The sequence below is a fragment of the Rousettus aegyptiacus genome, unplaced genomic scaffold, assembly GCF_014176215.1.
Source record: "Rousettus aegyptiacus isolate mRouAeg1 unplaced genomic scaffold, mRouAeg1.p scaffold_m13_p_15, whole genome shotgun sequence".
NCBI lineage: Eukaryota > Metazoa > Chordata > Mammalia > Chiroptera > Pteropodidae > Rousettus > Rousettus aegyptiacus.
Genome location: NW_023416290.1, coordinates 26,526,888 through 26,547,845, shown reverse-complemented (window position 1 = coordinate 26,547,845; position 20,958 = coordinate 26,526,888). Strand labels below are relative to the sequence as shown.

The 20,958-nt window shown below is 37.9% G+C and overlaps 1 protein-coding gene across 3 annotated transcripts in view; it reads left to right on the top strand.

The window, feature by feature from the left end:
- The first annotated feature begins 13,269 nt into the window (after positions 1-13,269).
- RUNX1T1 (RUNX1 partner transcriptional co-repressor 1) overlaps positions 13,270-20,958 on the top strand; it is a 134,519-nt gene continuing 126,830 nt past the window's right edge. Inside the window, exon 1 of one of the 3 annotated variants that reach the window (XM_016147806.2) lies at positions 13,270-13,523. In XM_016147806.2, coding sequence (XP_016003292.1) covers positions 13,496-13,523 — 28 coding nt within the window. In that variant the 5' untranslated portion in view covers positions 13,270-13,495. Of the gene's footprint in view, positions 13,524-17,183 lie in introns of those variants that run through there. The other 2 variants (XM_016147801.2, XM_016147803.2) reach the window with 2 other exon arrangements.

The following is a 20,958-nucleotide window of genomic DNA, read 5'->3' as shown; positions in this document are numbered from 1 at the left end:
GTCCTCTTTCTTAAGAAGGCCATGGGAAAGGAGATATTCCTTTTGTGTATGTAAGAAATGTCCAAACCTGTAGAGAATTTTAATGAGTTTATTGGAGCCAAACTGATGACAATTGCTGGGAGGCAAAATCTAAATGGATTAAGAAAATGCTCTAGAAAATGGCAGTTTTGTAGCTTATTTTATACATTTGAATCAAAGGAAGAGATGTAAGGAGGCTTCATTGGTGGTAGATTAAGGGGAAAGAGAAAGCAAAGCAGAGAAATCTCGTGATTGGATAAAAAGTAAAACAGAGGGACACATACTTCTTGTGGGTACAGGAGATTTAATAATTAACATTTACAACACATAGAGATGGTATGTGGGGGACAAGATAACCATGAGGGATTCTGTGATCTCCTGCTCTGGTGCAGTGGGTCGTGCTCTGAGGGGTCTGGAAAAAAAGGATTACTCTGACCTTCCTAGGGTATGTTATCTTAGATGCAAAAAGAGAACAGACAGGCTCACTTAAGGTAAAGAAAGCTACAGGCCCAGGATGTGATGACCCACCATGATCTGCTTTTGGTTAGAAATTTTTATGTTCAGATCATCCTGTATAGTTACTTTCAGTCTTTAAGTTTGTAAGGTCCACCATGCTGGCTTCCCCTGAGAGTCAGGTTAGTATGTGGCCTTTTTTTTTTTTTTTTGTCCATGTTGTGGTGTGATCAAATCTAAGACCCACAAAGCCAATTGAGATGAATTGTGAGTCTTTATTAGTCGGCTGGTGACTGACTCTCTACCACGCAGGGTTAGAGGAAATCAGTCCTGAGCTTCCAGAGGAGGTAGCTTATAAAGCCTAAAACCACATCAAAAAGCAAGCAATATTTACAGAAGCATAGGTTGGTTATTAGCATATCCTTACACAGGACATCTCCTAGAGCTACACCCTTAACCTTAGCAGAGGTTGGCCATTTGAAAATTTTCCACGCTTAACAATCAACACTTTCTTTGACTTTTTTTCCTACCCAGTTACAGCCAATACTTAGCAATTGTTTTACCAGCATTGTGCTACCTTTTAAGGAAGTAGAGATAATTTTCAGAGTCCAGGTATTGAGAATCGTGACCCCACAGAGAGAGCTCAGATTTTGGTGGACTGCCAAGGCCCATTGTTGTTTGATTCCAGATGGGCTTGCTCTTAGAATTAGATATTAGTGGAACTGAGATTGGAGACTCTCTTTAATTTTTTTTTAATCCTTGGATTTGCCATGGATAGTTTAGGAAAAGAGAAATACTGCTGTTTACAGCCCCTGACCCCAGAGAGTTGAACTGTGACTTCTGAAGGGTAGAAGAAGTGCTAGCATGACCCTTGAGACTGGACCAGACTTAAGTTTTCCCAGACCACCAAAGTTCAAATCCTGCTTCTGCCATTTATGAGCCGTGAGGCCTCAGGCAAATTACTCCAGCTGTGGGCTCAGTTTCCTGGGGGATATAATAGTACCTCCCTTGCATGGTTGTCTTAGGAGCGAGTGAAGTAATACCTGGAAAGTGCTACATAGAACAGAGCCTGACATGTAGTATGAACTATGGTGGAAGAAGGCATTTACACCTTTGTAAATATTCTTGTCCCCTTATAAATGTATTGGAGACAAGCTATGGATTTCAAGAGGCCATTACAACCAATGTTGTTGTAGCCGCCAGCCCCAGATAGACACACGGACCATGAGAAATCAGTGAGTTATAGGAAACACACTCTTTATTCAGCCAGCTGGCTCTGCCAATGTTATGCAGACCCCAAATTAAGCAGCTCTGAAATGCAGAGATACAGGGTTTTTAATCCCTAAACCCCACTCTTCATTCTGTTTGAACACACAAGTCTATTTTTCTTTTTTTTTACGAACTGTCAACCCACAGGTCGGTTGTGCAAGCGGGGGGTACAGAAGCAGAAAGCTTATTATTAGAATGTTATGTTCCCATGGGTGATAGCCTATGTTCCCATGGGTGATAGCCAAGCAGTAATTTTCCAGCCAGCACAATGTGAGAGAAACCTCAGTGGTACTGAGATGGGACATCACTCATAAAATTCTTAATCTTTTAGCAGAAAATGAAATGGTACATCTTTACAGAGTTAGTCTTTTTAGTAAACCTAATTAAGTTTTCTTCCCTCCTTTCTTTGGAAAAAAGGCTCTCTCCATTACCGGTGACTCAGATCCCCTGGCTAATGATGGGGGTCATCAGCGCATTGTTAAACAGAAATGGTGTTGAGCCAGGCAGGGCTCTTAGAGCCTGAGAGAGGAGGGGACTTTAGCCCAAAGGTCTTTTTACTCTTTAAGAAACATATTAACCAAGCCTGTTTCCCTTTACTCACTTAGTAGGCAAGTCAATAATAGAAATATGATTTAAATAAATTAATAGATATATGAGTTCCTTGTTTAGGGACTGAGGTGACACTTCAGCAGGAAACCCAAGACCCCATCCTGACTGAGATGGAAAGGGAAAGAGCTCCCATGAAATCCCTATAGTCAGGGACTACGGCCATTCTCAGCAAGAAGCAGATATGGAAGAAGAGACCTTCTGTCCCTCAAAATCCGTACTAATAATAAGGGGGTTCATGGCTCTTAGAAAAGAGCTAGGCAGGAAAGTTAGTTAGGGGGTTTGGGGGTCTGCCTATAAAGACACTGAGGTCATCCTATCTTAGAAGGGGTCCACCCTAATTCACCCACAATTAAGCAAGCCAGAGGCATTTTTAACTCACACAAAGAAAACAGTATGCAGAGAATTAAGTACCAGTTTAAGCCACTCAATCGCACCTGCTCAATGAAGACCCCAAAGACCTTCGACTCACCTGAGCCTCATTATACCATCATTATAATATGATGTATATGCCCATAAGTTCATTAATATTATTATAATAGACTGGGAACAAACATGTACAGAAAGCAAAATGATGAGTCACTGGGTCCTGTCAATCTTAGTTGTCAATCAAGGAAGCCCACTCTAAGTAACCACTCACAGCAAAAAGGGATAAAAACGCCTAAGCCTTTTGAGCCATGCTTCTCTTGCTCAGGCTCGCTTCCATATTTGGAAGTGTACTTTCCCTTCTAATAAAACTTTTCTTTTCTACTGTATTTCGGTGTCTTGCTCAATTCTTTGTTCGAGACATTAAGAACCTAGACAACACGCCTGAAGAGGATTCCCACTCTCCGGTAACAGTACCAGTGTGGATGAAAGAATGAACTAGCTTCTCCAAATATTTTCTCAGTAAGACCCAGAGACTTCTGTAGAACTTAGGGAGTGTGGAAAAAGACTCCTCTCAACTGGATTTCCCATTGACTTGTAAGAATAGCAACTAGAAGTCAGATATAATTTGATTTAAAAAAAAAGAATATGTGAAAGAAAACTCATACTTTGTATGTATAGGTGCAGGCATATATTTAGGTATTTTTAAGTATATACACATGTAAATGTACATGTGATTACATTTTTCCTTGTGTGTTTGTGCATATGAGGATATATATATGTATATGTATATGTGTGTGTGTGTGTATACACATATATATATATAACAAAAAAACTATTATATTCAAAGTGGCCATAAATCTATTATATAGCTCTCAATTTTACCTCCTGTAATAGCTGGTTAGTAGTACCATTTCCCCAACTGTTAGCACAATGATGTATATGTTATATTTGCCATTAAATTTTGGAATAAATGGCTTACGAAGTGAAAATTGTAATTAAAATACACCATATAAACTATGAATCTTTTTTCTACCTGTGTGTCATTACCCTACTCCCACCACTTATGCCTTTTATACTTCCCATTTGAAGGTTGGTAGTAGTAGTAGTAGTAATAATAATAATAATAATAATATCATAGCTGTGGCTAATAGTAAAAAAAGAGTCAGCTCTTGATACAGTGTAGATTGAGACAGGGCAAGACATTAAAGTGTAGAAAGGGGAGCGATGGCAAATGAAAAGAATGCTGCATTTCTTGTCCTACCTACTGAGCAAGGAAGCCAAAGTGTGAAGTATTTAGGTTTGTTTTCCCAAAGAAGCAGTAGAAAATTATTTTAAAAATCCATTACCTTTCACACCAAGGCTGGATACTTTCTCACATCTACTTTGAGGAAACATGGAATGAGTGCTTAATAGATACCCTGAGAGGTTAAGCACTGCCAAGGGAGGATATGGAAACTTAAAGAAAGTTAAGTGATTTAAGGCAACCCAGCTTACAAGTGGCAGGAAAAGAATTGAATTCTAGGTCTCATAGACTGCTATACTGTCTTTACAGGGGCAATACTGAGCACCAGGATAAAAACTGGAAAATCTTTCACGAATGGTCAGAATTCCTATGGTATTCATTTTACCATTAAATGCCAATGTTAACTTACGTTTTCCCCTTGCTCACATCAGACAAATATCTGCAATCAGTTTAAAACGATGTTATGTTTTCCAAAGCCCCTTAATGTTATTTTACTGTTTTAGAGAGGCGTATAGTACACTTTGTGAAGGTCTTCCTTCTGAGGAAAGTTGTCCCCACAACCTTGCCACCCTGACCACAGCTGACTGCATCAGAGGTGGGCTCCTGACCCAGCCTCCAGACAATGAGGTGGTCGGGTTCCAAAGTATAGACTTTGGTGGTGGTTGACTGATTCCATCAGTCTCTCTGTTTCTGCCTTTTAGAACAGTGTATGTTAGTTAATAAAACAGGAATTGAGAGACATAGACATGAGAGTAAGCAGAAGCCATGAATTATTAGAAATCATGGAATAGTTAAAGCAATGAATGAACAGAATCTATGAAGTAGAAAAGACCAAAAACTTAATTGATAGTGGAATAAGCAGTTAGGGATAGAGAGTAACCAGGTTATGATAAGGCCAGCACATTCAAGCGGGGAGCCAGTGGGACATTAAGGTAGGCTGCTGAGGAAGAAGAAGATAATCTGTTCACTACAGGTGTATACTCTCCTGTGAGGCTTGTGCATAGTTTCCTGCCTTTTGCATGTCTCCTCGTATCCTTACAATGAATCCTTGTGAAGTAAATAAAATAAGCTGGGAGTATTTCTGTTCTTTGCACCTTGATCAAGTTTAATACATTGGTGTACAATTTTATAAAAGAAATATTTATAAGATCTAATCGACAATTTATTGTCACTCATGAGGTACATCTAAAAATAGCTGCTCGAGCTGCTTCTATCTTCAAATAATTTTCTTACAAAGTATGTTTCAAAAACTAAAAATTTCAAACTACATTGACATAGACAAAAATAGCTTTTTAAAAAAAATGGGCAACAGATTCCACTACTAAATGAATTTCCTACTTTATTAAAATAACAAGGATTTAAACGTCAAAGCAAACTCAGCCCAGTTTTTACCCTGCTTCCCTGAGTACTTCTGTAAGACATCCAGATCTTTTATTAAATATACATTACTGAGCTTATTGTTTCTGTTCCTTTTAAAAGAGAAAGAACAGGGATGCTTCGAGTATGTTTTCTAACACAATACCTGTGTGAAGAAATGTTTAATAGTGACTGGCTACAAATATATGGAACACACAAATGAATGTGAAGATGTTAAGAAGAGGTTAGAGGAAATTGGAATACCAAAAAGCTCTGAGGGAATTGTGGAATATTTATGAAAATATGTGATGCATTTTGAAATGCAGATGTCTCTGAAACTGGAAATATGATCACAGGAATGAAAATTGTCTTTAATAAATCTTCTTAATTAAAATCTATTGTTCAGAAAAAATATAAATCTTCCTCTAATATTAGAAATAAGTAGCAAGAAGTGGGAAAAGTATAGATTCATTCAGATTGCAGCAAACAGTTATTATTAAGAGTTCCTGGTTAGAACAGTTTTGTTGTTGTTGTGTTTATCGTTGTTTTATAAAGGTAAAGAAGTGACATTCTGTTAGCCTGAACATAGATTGTTTGCCATCACTGTACCCAATGATGTGGAAACAAAAGAGGCTTGTAGTACAAAAAATATATTCAATTATTGATAGAGAGAGAAAGGATGTTAGAATCATTGTCAAATTACATGAACTTTTTGTTTTTTGTTTTTTTCAGCTGCAAGACTTTGAGTGGATGCTCTTCCACCTCAAAAGACTCGTAACTAATTGCAAGAAATATATCTGAGTTAATAATATTGTAATAATTATGTATAGTGCCAGGGAGATACTAGACTAGACAGGGGGAACACTTTGTAAATTATGTGTCTAACCACTATGCTGTACACCTGAAATTAATGTAATATAATCTTAAAATAAGTAAATATATTTATTAATTAAAAATAAATAAACAAATATGATTATGATGAGCTTAAAAATAAATATATATGTATGTACATACATATATGCATACACACATACATACATACATACATACTTACATACATACGTCTGGCCTAGCCTTCTTTCAAATGTTTGGATCTCCTCTATGAGATCCAAACAGAATGCTTAAAAAAACAAAAATATGTAAAATATTGCATTTATGAAATATATATAAAATCTCTGTTCTCATTGGTCTTCAGCTGTCACTAAACTTTAAAAACACTAGACCTTTCCTTTAAACCAGTGTATTATGGTATAATTGTCATAACATGTCAATAGGATGAAGTAAACTAGTTTTACAAGTGGATGAGCTTACTTAACCAAGACTGAGCCCTAACTTGTGCAGCAGAGTCCATCATGCAATATCTTTGACTCAAGACCCCTCTGTTCACCACTGCTAGGTGGAGGGGAGGGTAGAACAACCTGTGGCTATGCACAAGGCGAATGTAATTGCACACTTTGAATTTGGTAGTTTATAGAATCCTTTCTCAGCTACACATTGCTCTAGACAAATATAGGCCCAGGTAAGGGATGGCTATCACTGACCCCTTAGGAGAGAGTCATAAGTGATCTAACCCTACTGCATTAATCACTCACTCAAAGTTCAACTTTTAAAAATCTTCCAGTCTTGTTTAGATAAGCAGTTTGTGACTGGTTATTTTATTACTACCTTATTAATGGGGCTTCATTGTCAATTGCTGGTACCTGGGGACATTAGTAACCTATTTGTATATGAGCATGCTTTCTTCTGTTGTGGATTAAAAGTCCCATATGATGTTCTGTGTATCTTGTGAGCACATAAATGTTGGCTTTTGTACAAGCTGTGAAAACGGGGCTCTGTGTATATAAGGAGGATGGTAAGGTATGGTGTTCTCAATGTTTGCAGTAACCTCTAAAGCCTTGTCCCTAACAGTGTGGGCCAGCTTCATTGGCACTATCTGGAAGCTTGTTAGAAATGCAAAATCTCAGGCCCCAGCCCAGACCCACCGGCCCAAATTTTGCAATTATGCAATCCCCTTGATGCTTAGTATGTACATTAATGTTCGACATGCATTGCTCTAAAGGAAAATTTAATTGTTCTCTATTAGAAACAATATATAGTTTCCATGAGATGTATCAGACCACAAACAATTGTATGTACATGCACATCTTTGTTGTAAAAGTATTAAATAAGGAACATTATTTTAAAATAAAATTTTGAGAATTCAGGGTAACTGTCAGTCTACGAGTCATTTTTTTGCCTAGGAAACATGACAAATCAAGATTTCCTATTTTGTAAAAATGTTTCCCCTCAAGGAAATTGGATCAAATTGCAAGGTGTGTAGGGCAAACTGGGTAGTTGACATTACCGGTCCTATGTTTTACAGGTGCGCTCAACTTAAAGAACACATTGATCAAATGATTTTCTTAAAGAAATTTCTTCCTTAGATGATGTCTGGGGAAATTTAGGAAGGGGAATCTCTTGATTTCAGGTGATGGAGACACTACTTATAGTGTCTTCCACTGAAACACTGGGGTTTTTCAGCTGGTGGCCAGCCCTCCTGAGAAAAAAGTAAGAACTGTGCAAAATAACTTAATGCCAAACATGATTAAGAGTACACTATATTTACCACAGATTTGTTGTCTAAAAATTTCTTTTCTTTGCACTTCTGTGCTGTGAGCCTGTCAGCTGCCCTTTTTTTCCCCCCCTAAGAGGTGGATGCACTACAGTGATGTAATGATTCCCACATGAAAATAGTTTTATAAGGTGATATGGGATTCATTAGACTGAAAGTTCTAGACTAAATTGATATTTCTAAAGGATTAGGAAAAATGATGATTAAAATACTACAATATGTGTATCTTTTAAAGAGTAGACTTAATGTGAACATGAACACACTGATCCTGCATAACTGAAGCATAAATTTCCAAATAAAGATGATTCTTTACTAAGTATAATCACCATTTAAACAATCTGGATTATATAAACTATCAATAAGATAACAATTAAATGAAAAAATGAGAACATACCCAGACAAATTAAACAGCTCATGAATTTTTACTGCATATTGATGTGTGTACAGAAGGGAACATAGAAGGAAAGACTTACTTATCTCTAAGTTCCCTCTAGCTTCAAATTCCTTTCCATAGTATTTTTAAAAAAATTTATAGCTTATTATAGAAACTAAACTGAAGTTTCAGAAAAATCTATAGTCTATTGTTGAATCTATACTGTTTGTAAACAGTATAGATTTAATTTAACTGTTAATAAACAGTTAAAACAAAAACACTTAAGATATACATTTTTATATCAAATTCACCATTATTTTAAGAAGGATTGTAATACACACATAAAACAACAAAGAAAACCCTTTTCTTTGGTGTCTCACATTTTTTCATTTAAAATATTGGTTGTATTAGGTTTCTTAATAATTCAGTAAAAAAGAAGTCAAGTTTGTCTCATGTAGATGAGACAAGACACCTAAGTCATGGAGCTTTTGAATCTTATTCATTGATCATGCAGCAAATGTTTATTGAGCACCTAGTATGCGCCAAGCACACTGTTCAGTGAACAAAGACCTGTCTTTGCGCAGTTACATCACAGTAATATACACCTAACAAAATTATATATAGAGAGTAACCACTAATAAAAAAAATAACATAGAGGAAAAAGAAAAAATAACTTATCTGGGCACATTTAATAAACAATGGGAATATAGAATTTCAGTGAATGGGAGGTATTATATGATTTTATTTTGGTTTACGGTATTTTGAAAATCAGCTTTCAAAAATGGAGGTGGGATATGTTCCAATTAAATTAGAAACTTGCGAAAAAGATTTTTGTTTGGCATCATTTTTCATGGACTAGCTATAAAACACATGAAATAATTTCTAGATTACACATAGCTATGCATATAAAAACAATTTATATGTATGCCATGTATTCATGTGTTTCATACTATGCAAAAAATGTATTCCTGCAGAGTTTAATGTGTCATAATTTGAGGAATACAAATATTTAATTATTTGAAAAGTAAAGTTCATTATTTAAAGAAACACAAATATGAATTATTTGTAAAGCCTTTCAAATGAAAAAATTCCTTTTGCAAATTGAATAAGTAATTGAAATTTTGCAACTTCGGTTTTTTGGGTGCAGACTGGTTTTAAAATACTACAGAAAAGCACATGATTACCTGAATACATAGGGATCATAAATAAAAATGAAACTCATTATCTGCAGGCTCGAAGCTAAATTATACCAAACCAATCAACTTATTTGAAGGGATGATGAGAGCCATTTTTAGTTTAACTTATAAATTTTCCATTAAAAAAATCTGTTTATTATTTTAGGCTAAAAGTCTCCTAAGAGCTAATGTATTTATACCATACACTGAACGTATACTAAACATATATAGCTTACCTACTATAGAATAAAATTAAAAGAGCTCTGAAATTTATTCTTTTATTTGTTGTTTGTGTCCTAAAAGTAAATCTTAAGCAAGTTAAACAACAAAATTGCAAAGATTTGGAATAAAACTTGTCCATGTAAAGCCCTAAAAGTAAACTACATAAAATTGCATAGCAAAAGGGAGAGAAATTACAAATAGTGGGTAAGTTAGAAATTTGTGAAGATGTAATTATTGCTTGCCATTCTTTGTTTCCCATACTCTACTTTTTCACAGATACAATAACTAATAATGTTTGTTAAAATTAAATAACCTAGTAATTAAAGATTTTCATCAACCTAGGCAAACAGAACTTTTTCAAGGTCCAGAAAATCACAGCGTGAACGTCATTTAAAGTTTAAGATTTATAAGAAGGAATTTTACAAGTGCTAATTAAATCTTGATTACATTTTGTATAGGGATTCCTTTTTGTGAGAGGTCAATCACACAACTCTTAAGAGATAAAAAGCATTCATCTGAAACTTGTATTAAAAGCTCTGTGCTTTTTTAAAAGATTGGTTTAAGGGAAAACAAAAAGCATCCTCAGGTTACATTACTGAAAAAAATAAACCTGTAAGTTGAAAGAACTCTGTACTTTCACAGTAACGAAAATATAGTAATGTGAGAAAAAGATCTTTTAGAATGTGAGAAAAAGAAAATTGCTATTAAGTTTTTTTTTTCATTTTAATATATTATTGTGTTATTTTATTTTTCTATTTAATGGTTTTATTTAGGTGGGTGTGTGCCTTTTTTTTCCTAAACAATTTCTGCCTTTAAATTTTTAAAGATTTTTGTTGTTGTTCAGCAAACTAATCTTGCAAGTACAGAAACCTGATCTATCTCGTGAGTGGCAGATAAAAGAAAAGCTTAATACTGATTTCTGTATCCTTAGCTTGATTTAATAAAATGTGTCAATTAATTGTTTATTGTGTTATGAATGTTATGTGTTGTGTGTCCACCACTCCAAAGCTAGGGTAACCAGTTTGGATTTGTGCTGTCTTCAAGTAAACTCATACCCCTCCGAATACATATCAATGAGCGCCTCCCTTTTCATTTAATCTGTTTTATTTTCCTAGATTTTGCAATTCAACATTCACCTCATGCTTAAGTTGGAACCTAAGTTATTATTTGCTCCAAAAAAAAAGGAGTTAGGTAATACAAGAACAAATCCTATAGAAAAAATATATTTTATGTTTTGTAGAATACAGGCCTTTAAAGGACATGGAAAGTGGGATTAAGGAATGTTCTTTAGCTGCTGTTATCAGAATTAAAATATTAAAATCTCAGATTAGTGATATATTCTATCTGATGTAAAGCCAAATTGAGTAGAATACATTTTTTAAAAAAGAAGTATAACTAGAACAATGATTACTATCTTCGGCAAAAGAGAAGGTCCTGTAAAATTTGTAGAATCTTATAAAATATGATTTAAATATATGCACTGTTGTTGTGAATATAGCCTGAAAGTGTAACTGTTTTGATTTCCTGCAAGTTACTTTCCATTGATTTTTGAAGTTTAATATTTCAAAATAATTTCATTGGCACAATTTACAGGAAGAACAAAATCGGCATGATATGTATATTTTACTTCTCATATTTATTACATCCTAAAATTTGCTGATTTACTTTTATTCTTAATTTTAAAATATTATTTTAGAAGTAATAGTATTTCAAAAGAATCATTCCTGATTCAGATGTCATTTTATTAATTTTCAGTAAGCATAAACGTATAGTTTCAAATCCAAATTGGTTTACAATTTGGGGGACAGAAGAAATAACACAAGTAATAGATACTAAAATATCAAAATGTTTTTGATTCTTTAAAGAAAACATAAATAAGCTTCTCTGACATAATTTCCTACACAAAAGAGTTATAGTAGTGTACATAAAATTTTATATTTTAAGATGATTCATATTAATAAAATTTGCAAGGATAGCAAAAAAGCTGTATTTGCAGAAAGTACTATACAATATACCTCTTGATAAAATTTGAGATTCAAATTAACAGCATCATAATGTCAAATACCAGGACATTACAATTCATTAATTCATTATAATTCATTAGTCAAATGTCCCAAGGAGAAGGCAGAATGTACAATGAGTGTTTTCTGGAAATGAATTGCTAAAAATTAGTGGAGTATGAAAAGACTTCAGATCTGGAAGCTCCAGCTGGGTTTAAAAGGGTGGGGGAAGGGATATTACTCACTATTAAAAATTTGAAGCGCCACTTTTAAAAATAAAATCCCCAAATGTCTCATCAGTTCCCACTGCATTAGGCTGACTCTGACTCTACAGCATTTTTCATTTGTAAAGATGAGATTTAGAAAAATACACACAGGACATTTTTGATTTAGGCAAGTTGAGGAAGAACATGGTTCAGAGTAGGATTTCAAATTGTGCTAAATATTAACATTTACGTTTGCAGTAGCGACGCTGTTCATAATAATTCTAAAAGATTTCATTTTACTTATCATTGCAGGCCATTATCTGATCATATTTGACCTTCATGTTAATATTATTTTTATTCAAGCCCCCCCTTTTTTCCCTCTCTACAAATTGTTAATTCTGTTCAATGAGAGATTATTTATTTACTCTGGAAATGTTTGGAATTCTTTCACCTTATCTTGTCCTCTGGGACGCCCTCCCCCGGTTCCGAAGTATCGATATTACTGTGTGGGGGAGGGGTACACATCCAACAGAAACGTGAGATAAAAAGATGTCCCTCATAAAGGTATACTATGGGAGAAGAAAAACAAAGAGAAAAATGATAACTGTTTTCTCTAAGGCTATTATCTAATGCAAAAGCAAATAGTCTGTAAATCGGCTAACAGAAGGGGATTAGGGAGGCGATCTGAGAGTGGCTTGATTTTTAGCAGAGCTATTTCTACAGCCACTGACGAGATACAGGCAGAGCAGACAGGAACACTCCAGATGGCCAAGGAAAGTGGTCCTCTTGGGTTACTGCAGGGCACTCGGGCCGCCAGAGAACAGGCGGCCTGAGGCATCACTAGGGAACCAGCTCGACGTCCAGCCCGAACCAGAGAGGGCGAGGCCAGGAGGGAGGCCAACTGCGCGCCCTAGCGAGCAGGGACTGCCCATTGTTAACATATACTTGACCTCCGTGACCCCTGCTCGACACAGACGTCTCCTACCTCCACTGCCCCTCGCCCCGCCGCCGGCCCTCCCCCTGCACCTGGTAGCTGCCGCGCCGCCGCCTCCTTCGCGTGCGGACGCGGCGCCTCTGCCGCGGGCGCGCGCGGGAGCCGGCCTGGTACTGGCGCTCTGTGCGCACTGTGCGCCGCGCTTCTGCTCCCCGGCGGACGCCCGACCGCCCTGCAGATAAATGCGTCGCCTTCCTCGAGAGTGAGCAAGAGAGGGCGAGGCAGACGCAGACGCCGCCTGTAACAGTGGCAATTCCCTGCGCCCCACATCACAATTGTCTGTCACAGCAGCAACAACAGAAAAGCGGAGGGAGGGAGGGAAGGAGGCGGGAGGAGGGGAGTCGAGCTCCGCAAGTCTAGGGTTCTGTGTGGAGGCTGCGTTTGGCTGGCGTCCCCAACCCCGGGCTTTTTGCACCGCAGCTTTCTCGGCGCAGCGCCGGGAGGCCACAGGCGCTCGGCTGCGTGACTCCGTGGCCTCGTGGCGAGTGCGCGCGGGCACTCTGGCCTCGCGAGGGGAGTCGCGCGGAGCCCTCGCCCCCTCACCCTGTGTGCAGGCCGAGACGACGGGAAGTTTTATTTGCAGCCCGGTGCTGGTGGCGGATGGTGGGACTCTCCGGTCCAGTGCAGTGTAAGTGCCTGCGGCAGGGCTGGGCTGGCGGGTGGGCGGAAGGAGGGGACAGGCCCCTGGCCATTACAAGTAATTATTATTCTGATTACCATCATCTTCATTTTGATTATTGGGCTGAGAGCCTCCAGACTGTACTTGTCGCTCAACTAGGGTAGGGCTTCGCAGCAAGGTAAAGAGGAACATCGCGGTAACTTCGATCTGCTATGACACCGAACTTCATGGGTCACCCAAGGATGCAATTTTCATCCTTAGATTTCTCCGCACTGCCTTTAAAATTTTTTTTCTGAGCAGGAAGATGAAGCGTGATTTCCCCCAACCCCCATCCTGATGAAACAGCTGGTCAGGTTGCCCATGGTGCGTTAGGCAGGTGGCCCTAAACCTGCATCGTGGGGTTTTATAACAGGAAGGGAAAGGCTAGTTTCGATGGTGGAAAACAGCTCTAGGAGAACGTAATCCTAACTTTGAGACCGGTTGTGACTAGGGTCAGGGTCCTCTTAGCGGCATTTAAGGGTTTGCGCCTGTCTGCTAACTTTCCCTGTTCTAGGCGTTTGGGGTGCTAATGTTGTAAGCTTCCCCGACGTGTGGGCGACGGCCGGGACTTGAGCGCTTCTTGACCTTCACCACCGGGGGTCGGTGGGCAGCGTCGTTCCTGCTCCCACCTCTGCGCGCTCTGGGCCCCGCCGCCCTGGCCCTGTGGGTGTTCCGGTCCCAGCCCCTACGCGGTGCCTGCCTCTCCTGAGCAGGGAGCAGATCCTCGTGCTCCGCAGCTCGGGTCTGGCGGAGCCCAGATGAGGAACCGCTTCCGGAGAATCTTTTTCGAACCCCGTCTGGTGAAGCCCCTGAACCGGTGTAGTAGCGCGCCGGGTCCCGCTGCCCACCGCTCTCCGCGAAACTGAAAGGACCCGGGTGGTTGGCGTACCCAGACCCCTTTCCCGGAGCCGACCCAGTTTCAGCCAGGACGCCTTAAGCAAATAAGGTTATCTTGGCACCATCCGCTTAAATCCATTTGAAACTTTTAAATTAATTTATTTGGTAAGGGCGGTCAACGTTTGGAAAAGTTGGATTACTTTGATTGCGGAAAGATGTGAACCGAGACTGTTACTAAAATTAGCCCTCCCCCTCCTTTCAGTTTGGAGGCTATGGCTGGGGAACCTTTCAGCCCTTTGTCTATTCCTTGCAAAGCATACTGGAGAAATCCTTTGAGCATAGCTTTTCTTCAACATTGGGCACCTCTAATCCCAGTGTGACCCAGCCTGGCTGCTGCTTCCCGGGGGAACCTGCAAAATGTCTCTTTAAGAAATAGCTAGTATTCCCCGTGGAGGAGGTCCTGAAGACCAGTCACGTAGGCCTGGGCGAGGTGGTAGTGAAGGACAGGAGAGCTGGAGAGGCCACCTCACATCAACTTCATGTGCTTAATATATAACTCTGAGCCCCCACTGAATTTTTAACTTCCCTTAATTAATCTGCCCAGGGCCTGTATATAAATGGCTGTCCACAGATGCTGCAAATTGATTTACCTTCTGACAAAGGTTGGGTTTCTTTCTACCTTCTGTGTGAACTGCAATCTGTTTTACAGAGGTTTTTTGCCTCCTAGTCTCCTTTTAAACATCTGTACCATTTTTAAGTGCATTCATTGGCTTTTATTATCACACTCTCCCTTTGCATAGAACAGAGTGGAACTGGGTCTGTGCCCAGTGAGTCCACCCTCACTAGAATACAAATTGGCTTCTCTGTGATAAATGGTTTGTTAGTGTTGGGGGCCTCTTTTCAGTGTATTGCAGCATTTTGCCTTGACCATGTGAGTATTCTGTTGTGTCTAGTTTCTCCTGTTGCACAGTTCCTTAGAAAAGGTCAACAAATATACCATTGTGTCTTAAACCATTATAGCCCCAACTTGGATGCATCAGCAGAGATATATACAGAAGCAAATTTATAATTCTATGGATCCCTTTCCCCTTTTTATCCTTGAAAGTGTAGTCTAGTTTTAACGTTATGGGGGCTTCCAGATAGCATAGATAGGGCTATCTGATTTCTTTTTCATTTTTTCTTTCCTTTCTTTTACTAATTGTTATTTTTTAGGGAAGTTCTGACAGTGTTACTCAGTATTAATCATGGAATCTTAGTTTGACCCAGGCTTTTTTTTTTTTTTTTTTTTTTTTTGTGGCCAGGACGCATGTTGAGAAAGTCGAAGTCTATTGTTGCTTTACTTGTACTGTATTTAGCATTTGGTATTTCTTTGGTTGATTCTTTTAAAAGACAAAATTCCAACCAAATAATCACACTTATTCTGAGTGCATGAAAATTGACTTTATCTAAGATTATATTGAGAAGAACTTTATATTAAAAGCCTTTGTTTAATCATTAATAATTTTGTTGTAAACCATTTAGACAGCAGTCACTTTATTTGGAAAGCTAAAGAATGAGTAGGAGAATTTGAGTATATAGTTTCTCCAGTGTCTGGTTCATACCTAAAAAAGCAGTGGAGAAAACAGTATGTTTTTTCTTTAATGTTTGGACAGCTCAAGCAGACCAGAAGTCTTTGAAATGATATTTTCTTTTGTAGGCTTAGTCTCTGTGATTCACTAATATCTGCTAATAATTTGATTTAAAAATGATCCTTAAAAGACCTTTCTAATAAGAAGCATTCTGCGATCTTGCAATATAATGCAAACTGCACCATTAATTGCAAGTTGCTGGAAATAGTAGGACAGTATGTGTTGCAGCTATAGGATTGCTTTTTAATAATTTTATAGTTTTCCCTTTCTAAAGAAAAGTAAAATGTTGCTCTTGATGCTGGTATTTGATCATGAGCTCTCCCATTCACAGTGTTAGTCTAAATATTTTCAGATAAAAGTGCACTTCAAAATTTGCAAAGAAGTACACAAATGTAAGGTGCTATTATCATTTATTTTATTGTAAAATAGAAGCTTAGCCAACACACACACACACAGACACACACACACACACACACACACACACACACTTTTTTTTTCCCCCTTTTTTTAAAGACATTGAAAAAGGATCACAAGAAAGCAGTGCTTCCAGTAGGAATGCTGGTCAGTAGTTGTCAGTTTAGGACATTCTTCACTGTCAAGTCCTGTTTCTCACTTCTTTGATATGAACATCAGCTGACAGGCACTGAATGCAAAGCCTTCTTCATTGAGGTTTTATGTAGGCAACATAGCCCTTCATAGCAAAGCAGTCTGAAGAATTGGCACCTGCAGGATTTGCATGTGAAAAAAATGAGTCAGTTGCTTTTTAGTGGAGTCTATTACTGTAAGTTGTGTAAGTTCAATGAGAAAAGCAATTTGTTAGTTGCTGTTTGGGCATTTAAAAGTTTTTTGTTTTATAGACATTTATCATATAGTGGTCCACAGACTGCTGATAGCAGAAGCAGGAAGAAGTGGTCTCTGGCTTTATAGAACTTATTTATTATGGGGTGGAGTTGTTTTTAACCATGTCCTTACAGAAACGCAGTTACATTTGTAGTTAATTTTTAAAATATGCCTTAAAATGATGAATTCATACATCTTTCAGAATAATCTCTAAGAGGTTAAACAAATACATGAAATTAGGTTAACATAAATATCCTTTGAAAACAATTCAGGATTTTAAGCGTTATATACTTTAATAACAAATTAAAATCTATATAAAAAAATTTAACCTTTTCTTCTTCTAAATTTCAGGAAAAATGTTGTTTCCTATCTTCTTGTTAAATTGTCACCAAAATGCCTTTTAATAATATCATATTTGACTGTATTTATGCAAAATAACTATCAAATGTTAAATCAACTAAGACACCTTTATGTCTGTAGAGTATTATTTATCAGTGGGAACATTTAACCAGCATAAGTTATTATCTAAAAAGATACCTTCCAACTTCACTTTTTTTTCAGCCATTAATATAAGAGTTCCTAAATAATGTTTAAAGAGCAGTGAACATTTTATTAAAACAAACGTTAGTTCAGTTTAATGGAGGTAATTGTAAGTGATAAGACAGAGCAGGTTATCTCTGTTTTGTTTAAACAGAAGGAGCTACTTTGCACCATTTCCAGTAGCCATCTGCAGAAGAGAAGGGTTTGCACCTGTCTGTCCACACTAATTATAGATTAGGGTCAAAGAAATGAAATTCGAGGAGGTTTTCAGCTAATGAAATCCATACTGATTTTATTGTAAACGTGTTTTATGTAAAGAGAGTAATGGTTGAGTTATGAGTGAATAAATTGCTACATAGCTGCTAGGCACTCTGCTGCATTAACCTTTGATATTTAAAAAAAAATAGACAAACAACTTAGGGATGCTAGCCTGTTTTTGGCATCCATAACTACAATTTAGCGAGCAGCAGTGAGGTTCAGTGTGCAATTTTAAAATGTGCTATAAAGCAACTTATATGTTAAAAATATTCTAATATTTTGAAACAGATGAAGTAGAAGGTAGGTTTTGTTTTATATATATAAAACAGAAAATTAGAAAGCCTTTTTTCTGCATTTCAGTTTTCCATACATGAGAAATTGAAGTGAAATGAGTGAGGAATGCATTCTGCAATAAAAGGTCACATGAATGTCTACCACATCTGTTTATAGTAATTATGAACATAATTAACATAAGAATTGCAAATGAAATAATGACAAGCTGAGCAATGAGATATTATGCCATAATGGTCATATGTTGGAATTCTCATATAGCACACTACAATTCACATACTCAAAGAAAGAAGGAAAATTCTAGATTTTTATCTGAATTAATGCTTCAAAACTTATCTGCCTGGGCAGATGGACTTGCTTTTATAGGAAGGTAACCTATTATTAAGTAAAGAACTAGTTGAAATTAAGATTTCTAGTCTCTAGTCTGAACTTTAAGAAAGCTGTGATTATAGAAACCACTTTCTTGGTACACTTGTTCTGTGAATATAGTTCTTAATTATTATATTGCCTTTTGTTTTTTTACATTGAAAGCTTTGCAGAAAAGTGTTTGCTTTGGGAGAGTCATGGATTCTTCTCATTTGAGAATTGGTTGATCTTTTTCTATAACTGAGTCAAAAGTCAATGAACAAACAAGGTAGTAATAGAAATACTTTGCCTTTACAAAATAAGAACATCAGTAGATTAGCTTTTGCACAATTTTCTTAATGTCTTCAGTGTTTGGATGCTTTTAAAATTAAAAAAAAATGTAAGCCTTTACTAGATTTGAAAGTACTGCATTGTTTTTGTTTTTGTTTTTTTAAACAGCATTTTTTCAAAAAGTGTGTAATGGAAATATCAGTGTACATTTGTAAATTGTATTTTTTTTCCCCCATAAAATTGCCTTGGATCTTTAGGCATTTGCTTGTCATTTGTGTCCAAATTGATGTAACTAAAATGTGATAAAGTGGAAGGTATGTGAAGGTATCTTAATGCAGTTTTCTATAACAATGGCAGAAAAAAGAGAAAGGTAGTATTTTATGAGAGCTAAAATGATAATCCAGAAATCTGTTACATTCAAAACATGTAAGTATGACAGATTATCACCCATTTAGAGCTCACTCCATTTTGTAATGTACCTTGCCAATTGGTTTACTTCCTACCCTTGTACCTGTCTCTATTGAACCTGGTCACTTTTTGAAGATTTATGGAAACGTATTACCTTGTACTCATCTCAGTGATACCATGAGGTTTTCCACATTATTGGATTACTGGAGGATTGTGGCAGACCCCTTTTTATCTGACATTCATTGCATGACATGAGTTTTTACACATGCCCTTCCCCTACTTATGCCCAGCTTTTTTCACTTTGCCTTACCTATCAAATTTCCCTAATTCTTTTCTTGGGGTAGGAGAATGGTGGAGGTGGGTATATACCACCCATAAAACTGTTTTTTGACTGTTTTGGAGGAAAGTGCTTGATTAAACAATGCCTCTCCTAGTTTTCTAAAGGATTTCTTCAAATTTGTTTCTGCTGTGAGGCCATTCTCTTGCTCATCTATGTTTTTCTCTTACTAGCCTTACTCTCCTCACCTCTACTGTTTTGTCCCTTTATAGTGAGACCCCATGAATAAACTATTTATACCCCAAAGTGTCACTGCAGTTGGGACAACAATGTATGCCATGAACAATTATGCAGTTTACTGGCTACTTTGTTCTGAACTCACTCTTCATGCTGTGAGAGCTTCTTAACCAAGCTTCAGAGCCTTGAAATACAACCAAATACTCTTCCTCCCTCCAATAAAGTAACCTTCTTTGCTGCATTATCTGCACTCCATTAAGGATCTGATCAGATGTTCAGATAGTCTGATGGGTGCATTTAAAAGCGAGGAGGGGCTCCCATGGGACTACTCAGGTGTATCTCCTTCCGAGCCCTGATGGTGTGTAGGATGGATGAACTCTGGTGTGATGAAAGAGCATTAGCCCTGCTTGTTCTCTGATTGATTCTTGGGCTCTGAGTGGGTGAAGAGCTGTGAGGCAGCTCCAGCAGAGATTGATTGCCTCAATTTCAAATTCCCACCTCCAAAATGGACTCTCAGATGTACACATAAGAAACCACCTCTCCAGTATAATTTCTGCAGGTGGAGCAGGTGGCTTAAGAGTCACCTGTAGCTACCAATCACAAGTGTCCTTCACAGGGATGCTGGCTGCACAAGTCTTCTACTAGGACACATTACAGTCCTGGGAAAGGAGATGTGTTATACCTGCCTGTGTCCATCTCTGTTTGTATGCATTTGTGTGTATGTGTGAAATTTAGGAGTATTGGGGTCAGCAGAGAAAGGGAGAAGAACTCCCACTTGACGTTGGTCTGGAAGGCTGTGTAACTGTTCTAAGGACTCACCTAGGTTTGTTTTGCAAATTGTGGCTATTTGGATGGAAGTAAGATGGTAAATGAGTCTCATTGTTATGCTCTGGCAAAAGAGAGCTCTTGATCTCCCTCTGACCTTGACGGAACTTCCAAAATGTTCATTATCTAGCGCTGGAGCAGAGAAATAGTTTGCTAGTCTGGATTCTTCCTTTTTTCCCCTCAGAATAGGGGCAGATTTGGGGGAACGCAGGAGATCCCCACAGCCCTGGCTCTTGCTCTCAGTCAGCCTTGGGGTACCTTGCCCCAACTCACCACCAGCTTCCTGGGGCCTGATTGATTCCCCACCCCCTAGTCCCTTCCGGTTTCTTCCCTCCAGTCTGTCTCTTCCCTCTCTCTGTCTACTCTCTCTTCCACTTTTCCTCTCTCTCCCGCTCTGTCTCACACGCACCCTCTGTTTATTTTCCTGCCTCCATCTGGGCCCTGCTGATACTGTAATCACCCTGATGCACGTTGGCTTCTCTCCTCTCCCTCTTGCGCTCATACACAATGTGCCATCCTGACAAGCCTTTTACTTCTGATAAGCTCCGATGTGTGTTTAATGAATACAAAGCCACGGTCTGGGTGCTGCCTCGGCTGTGCAGCCTCTCCTGTGCTCCTTTGCCAGAAG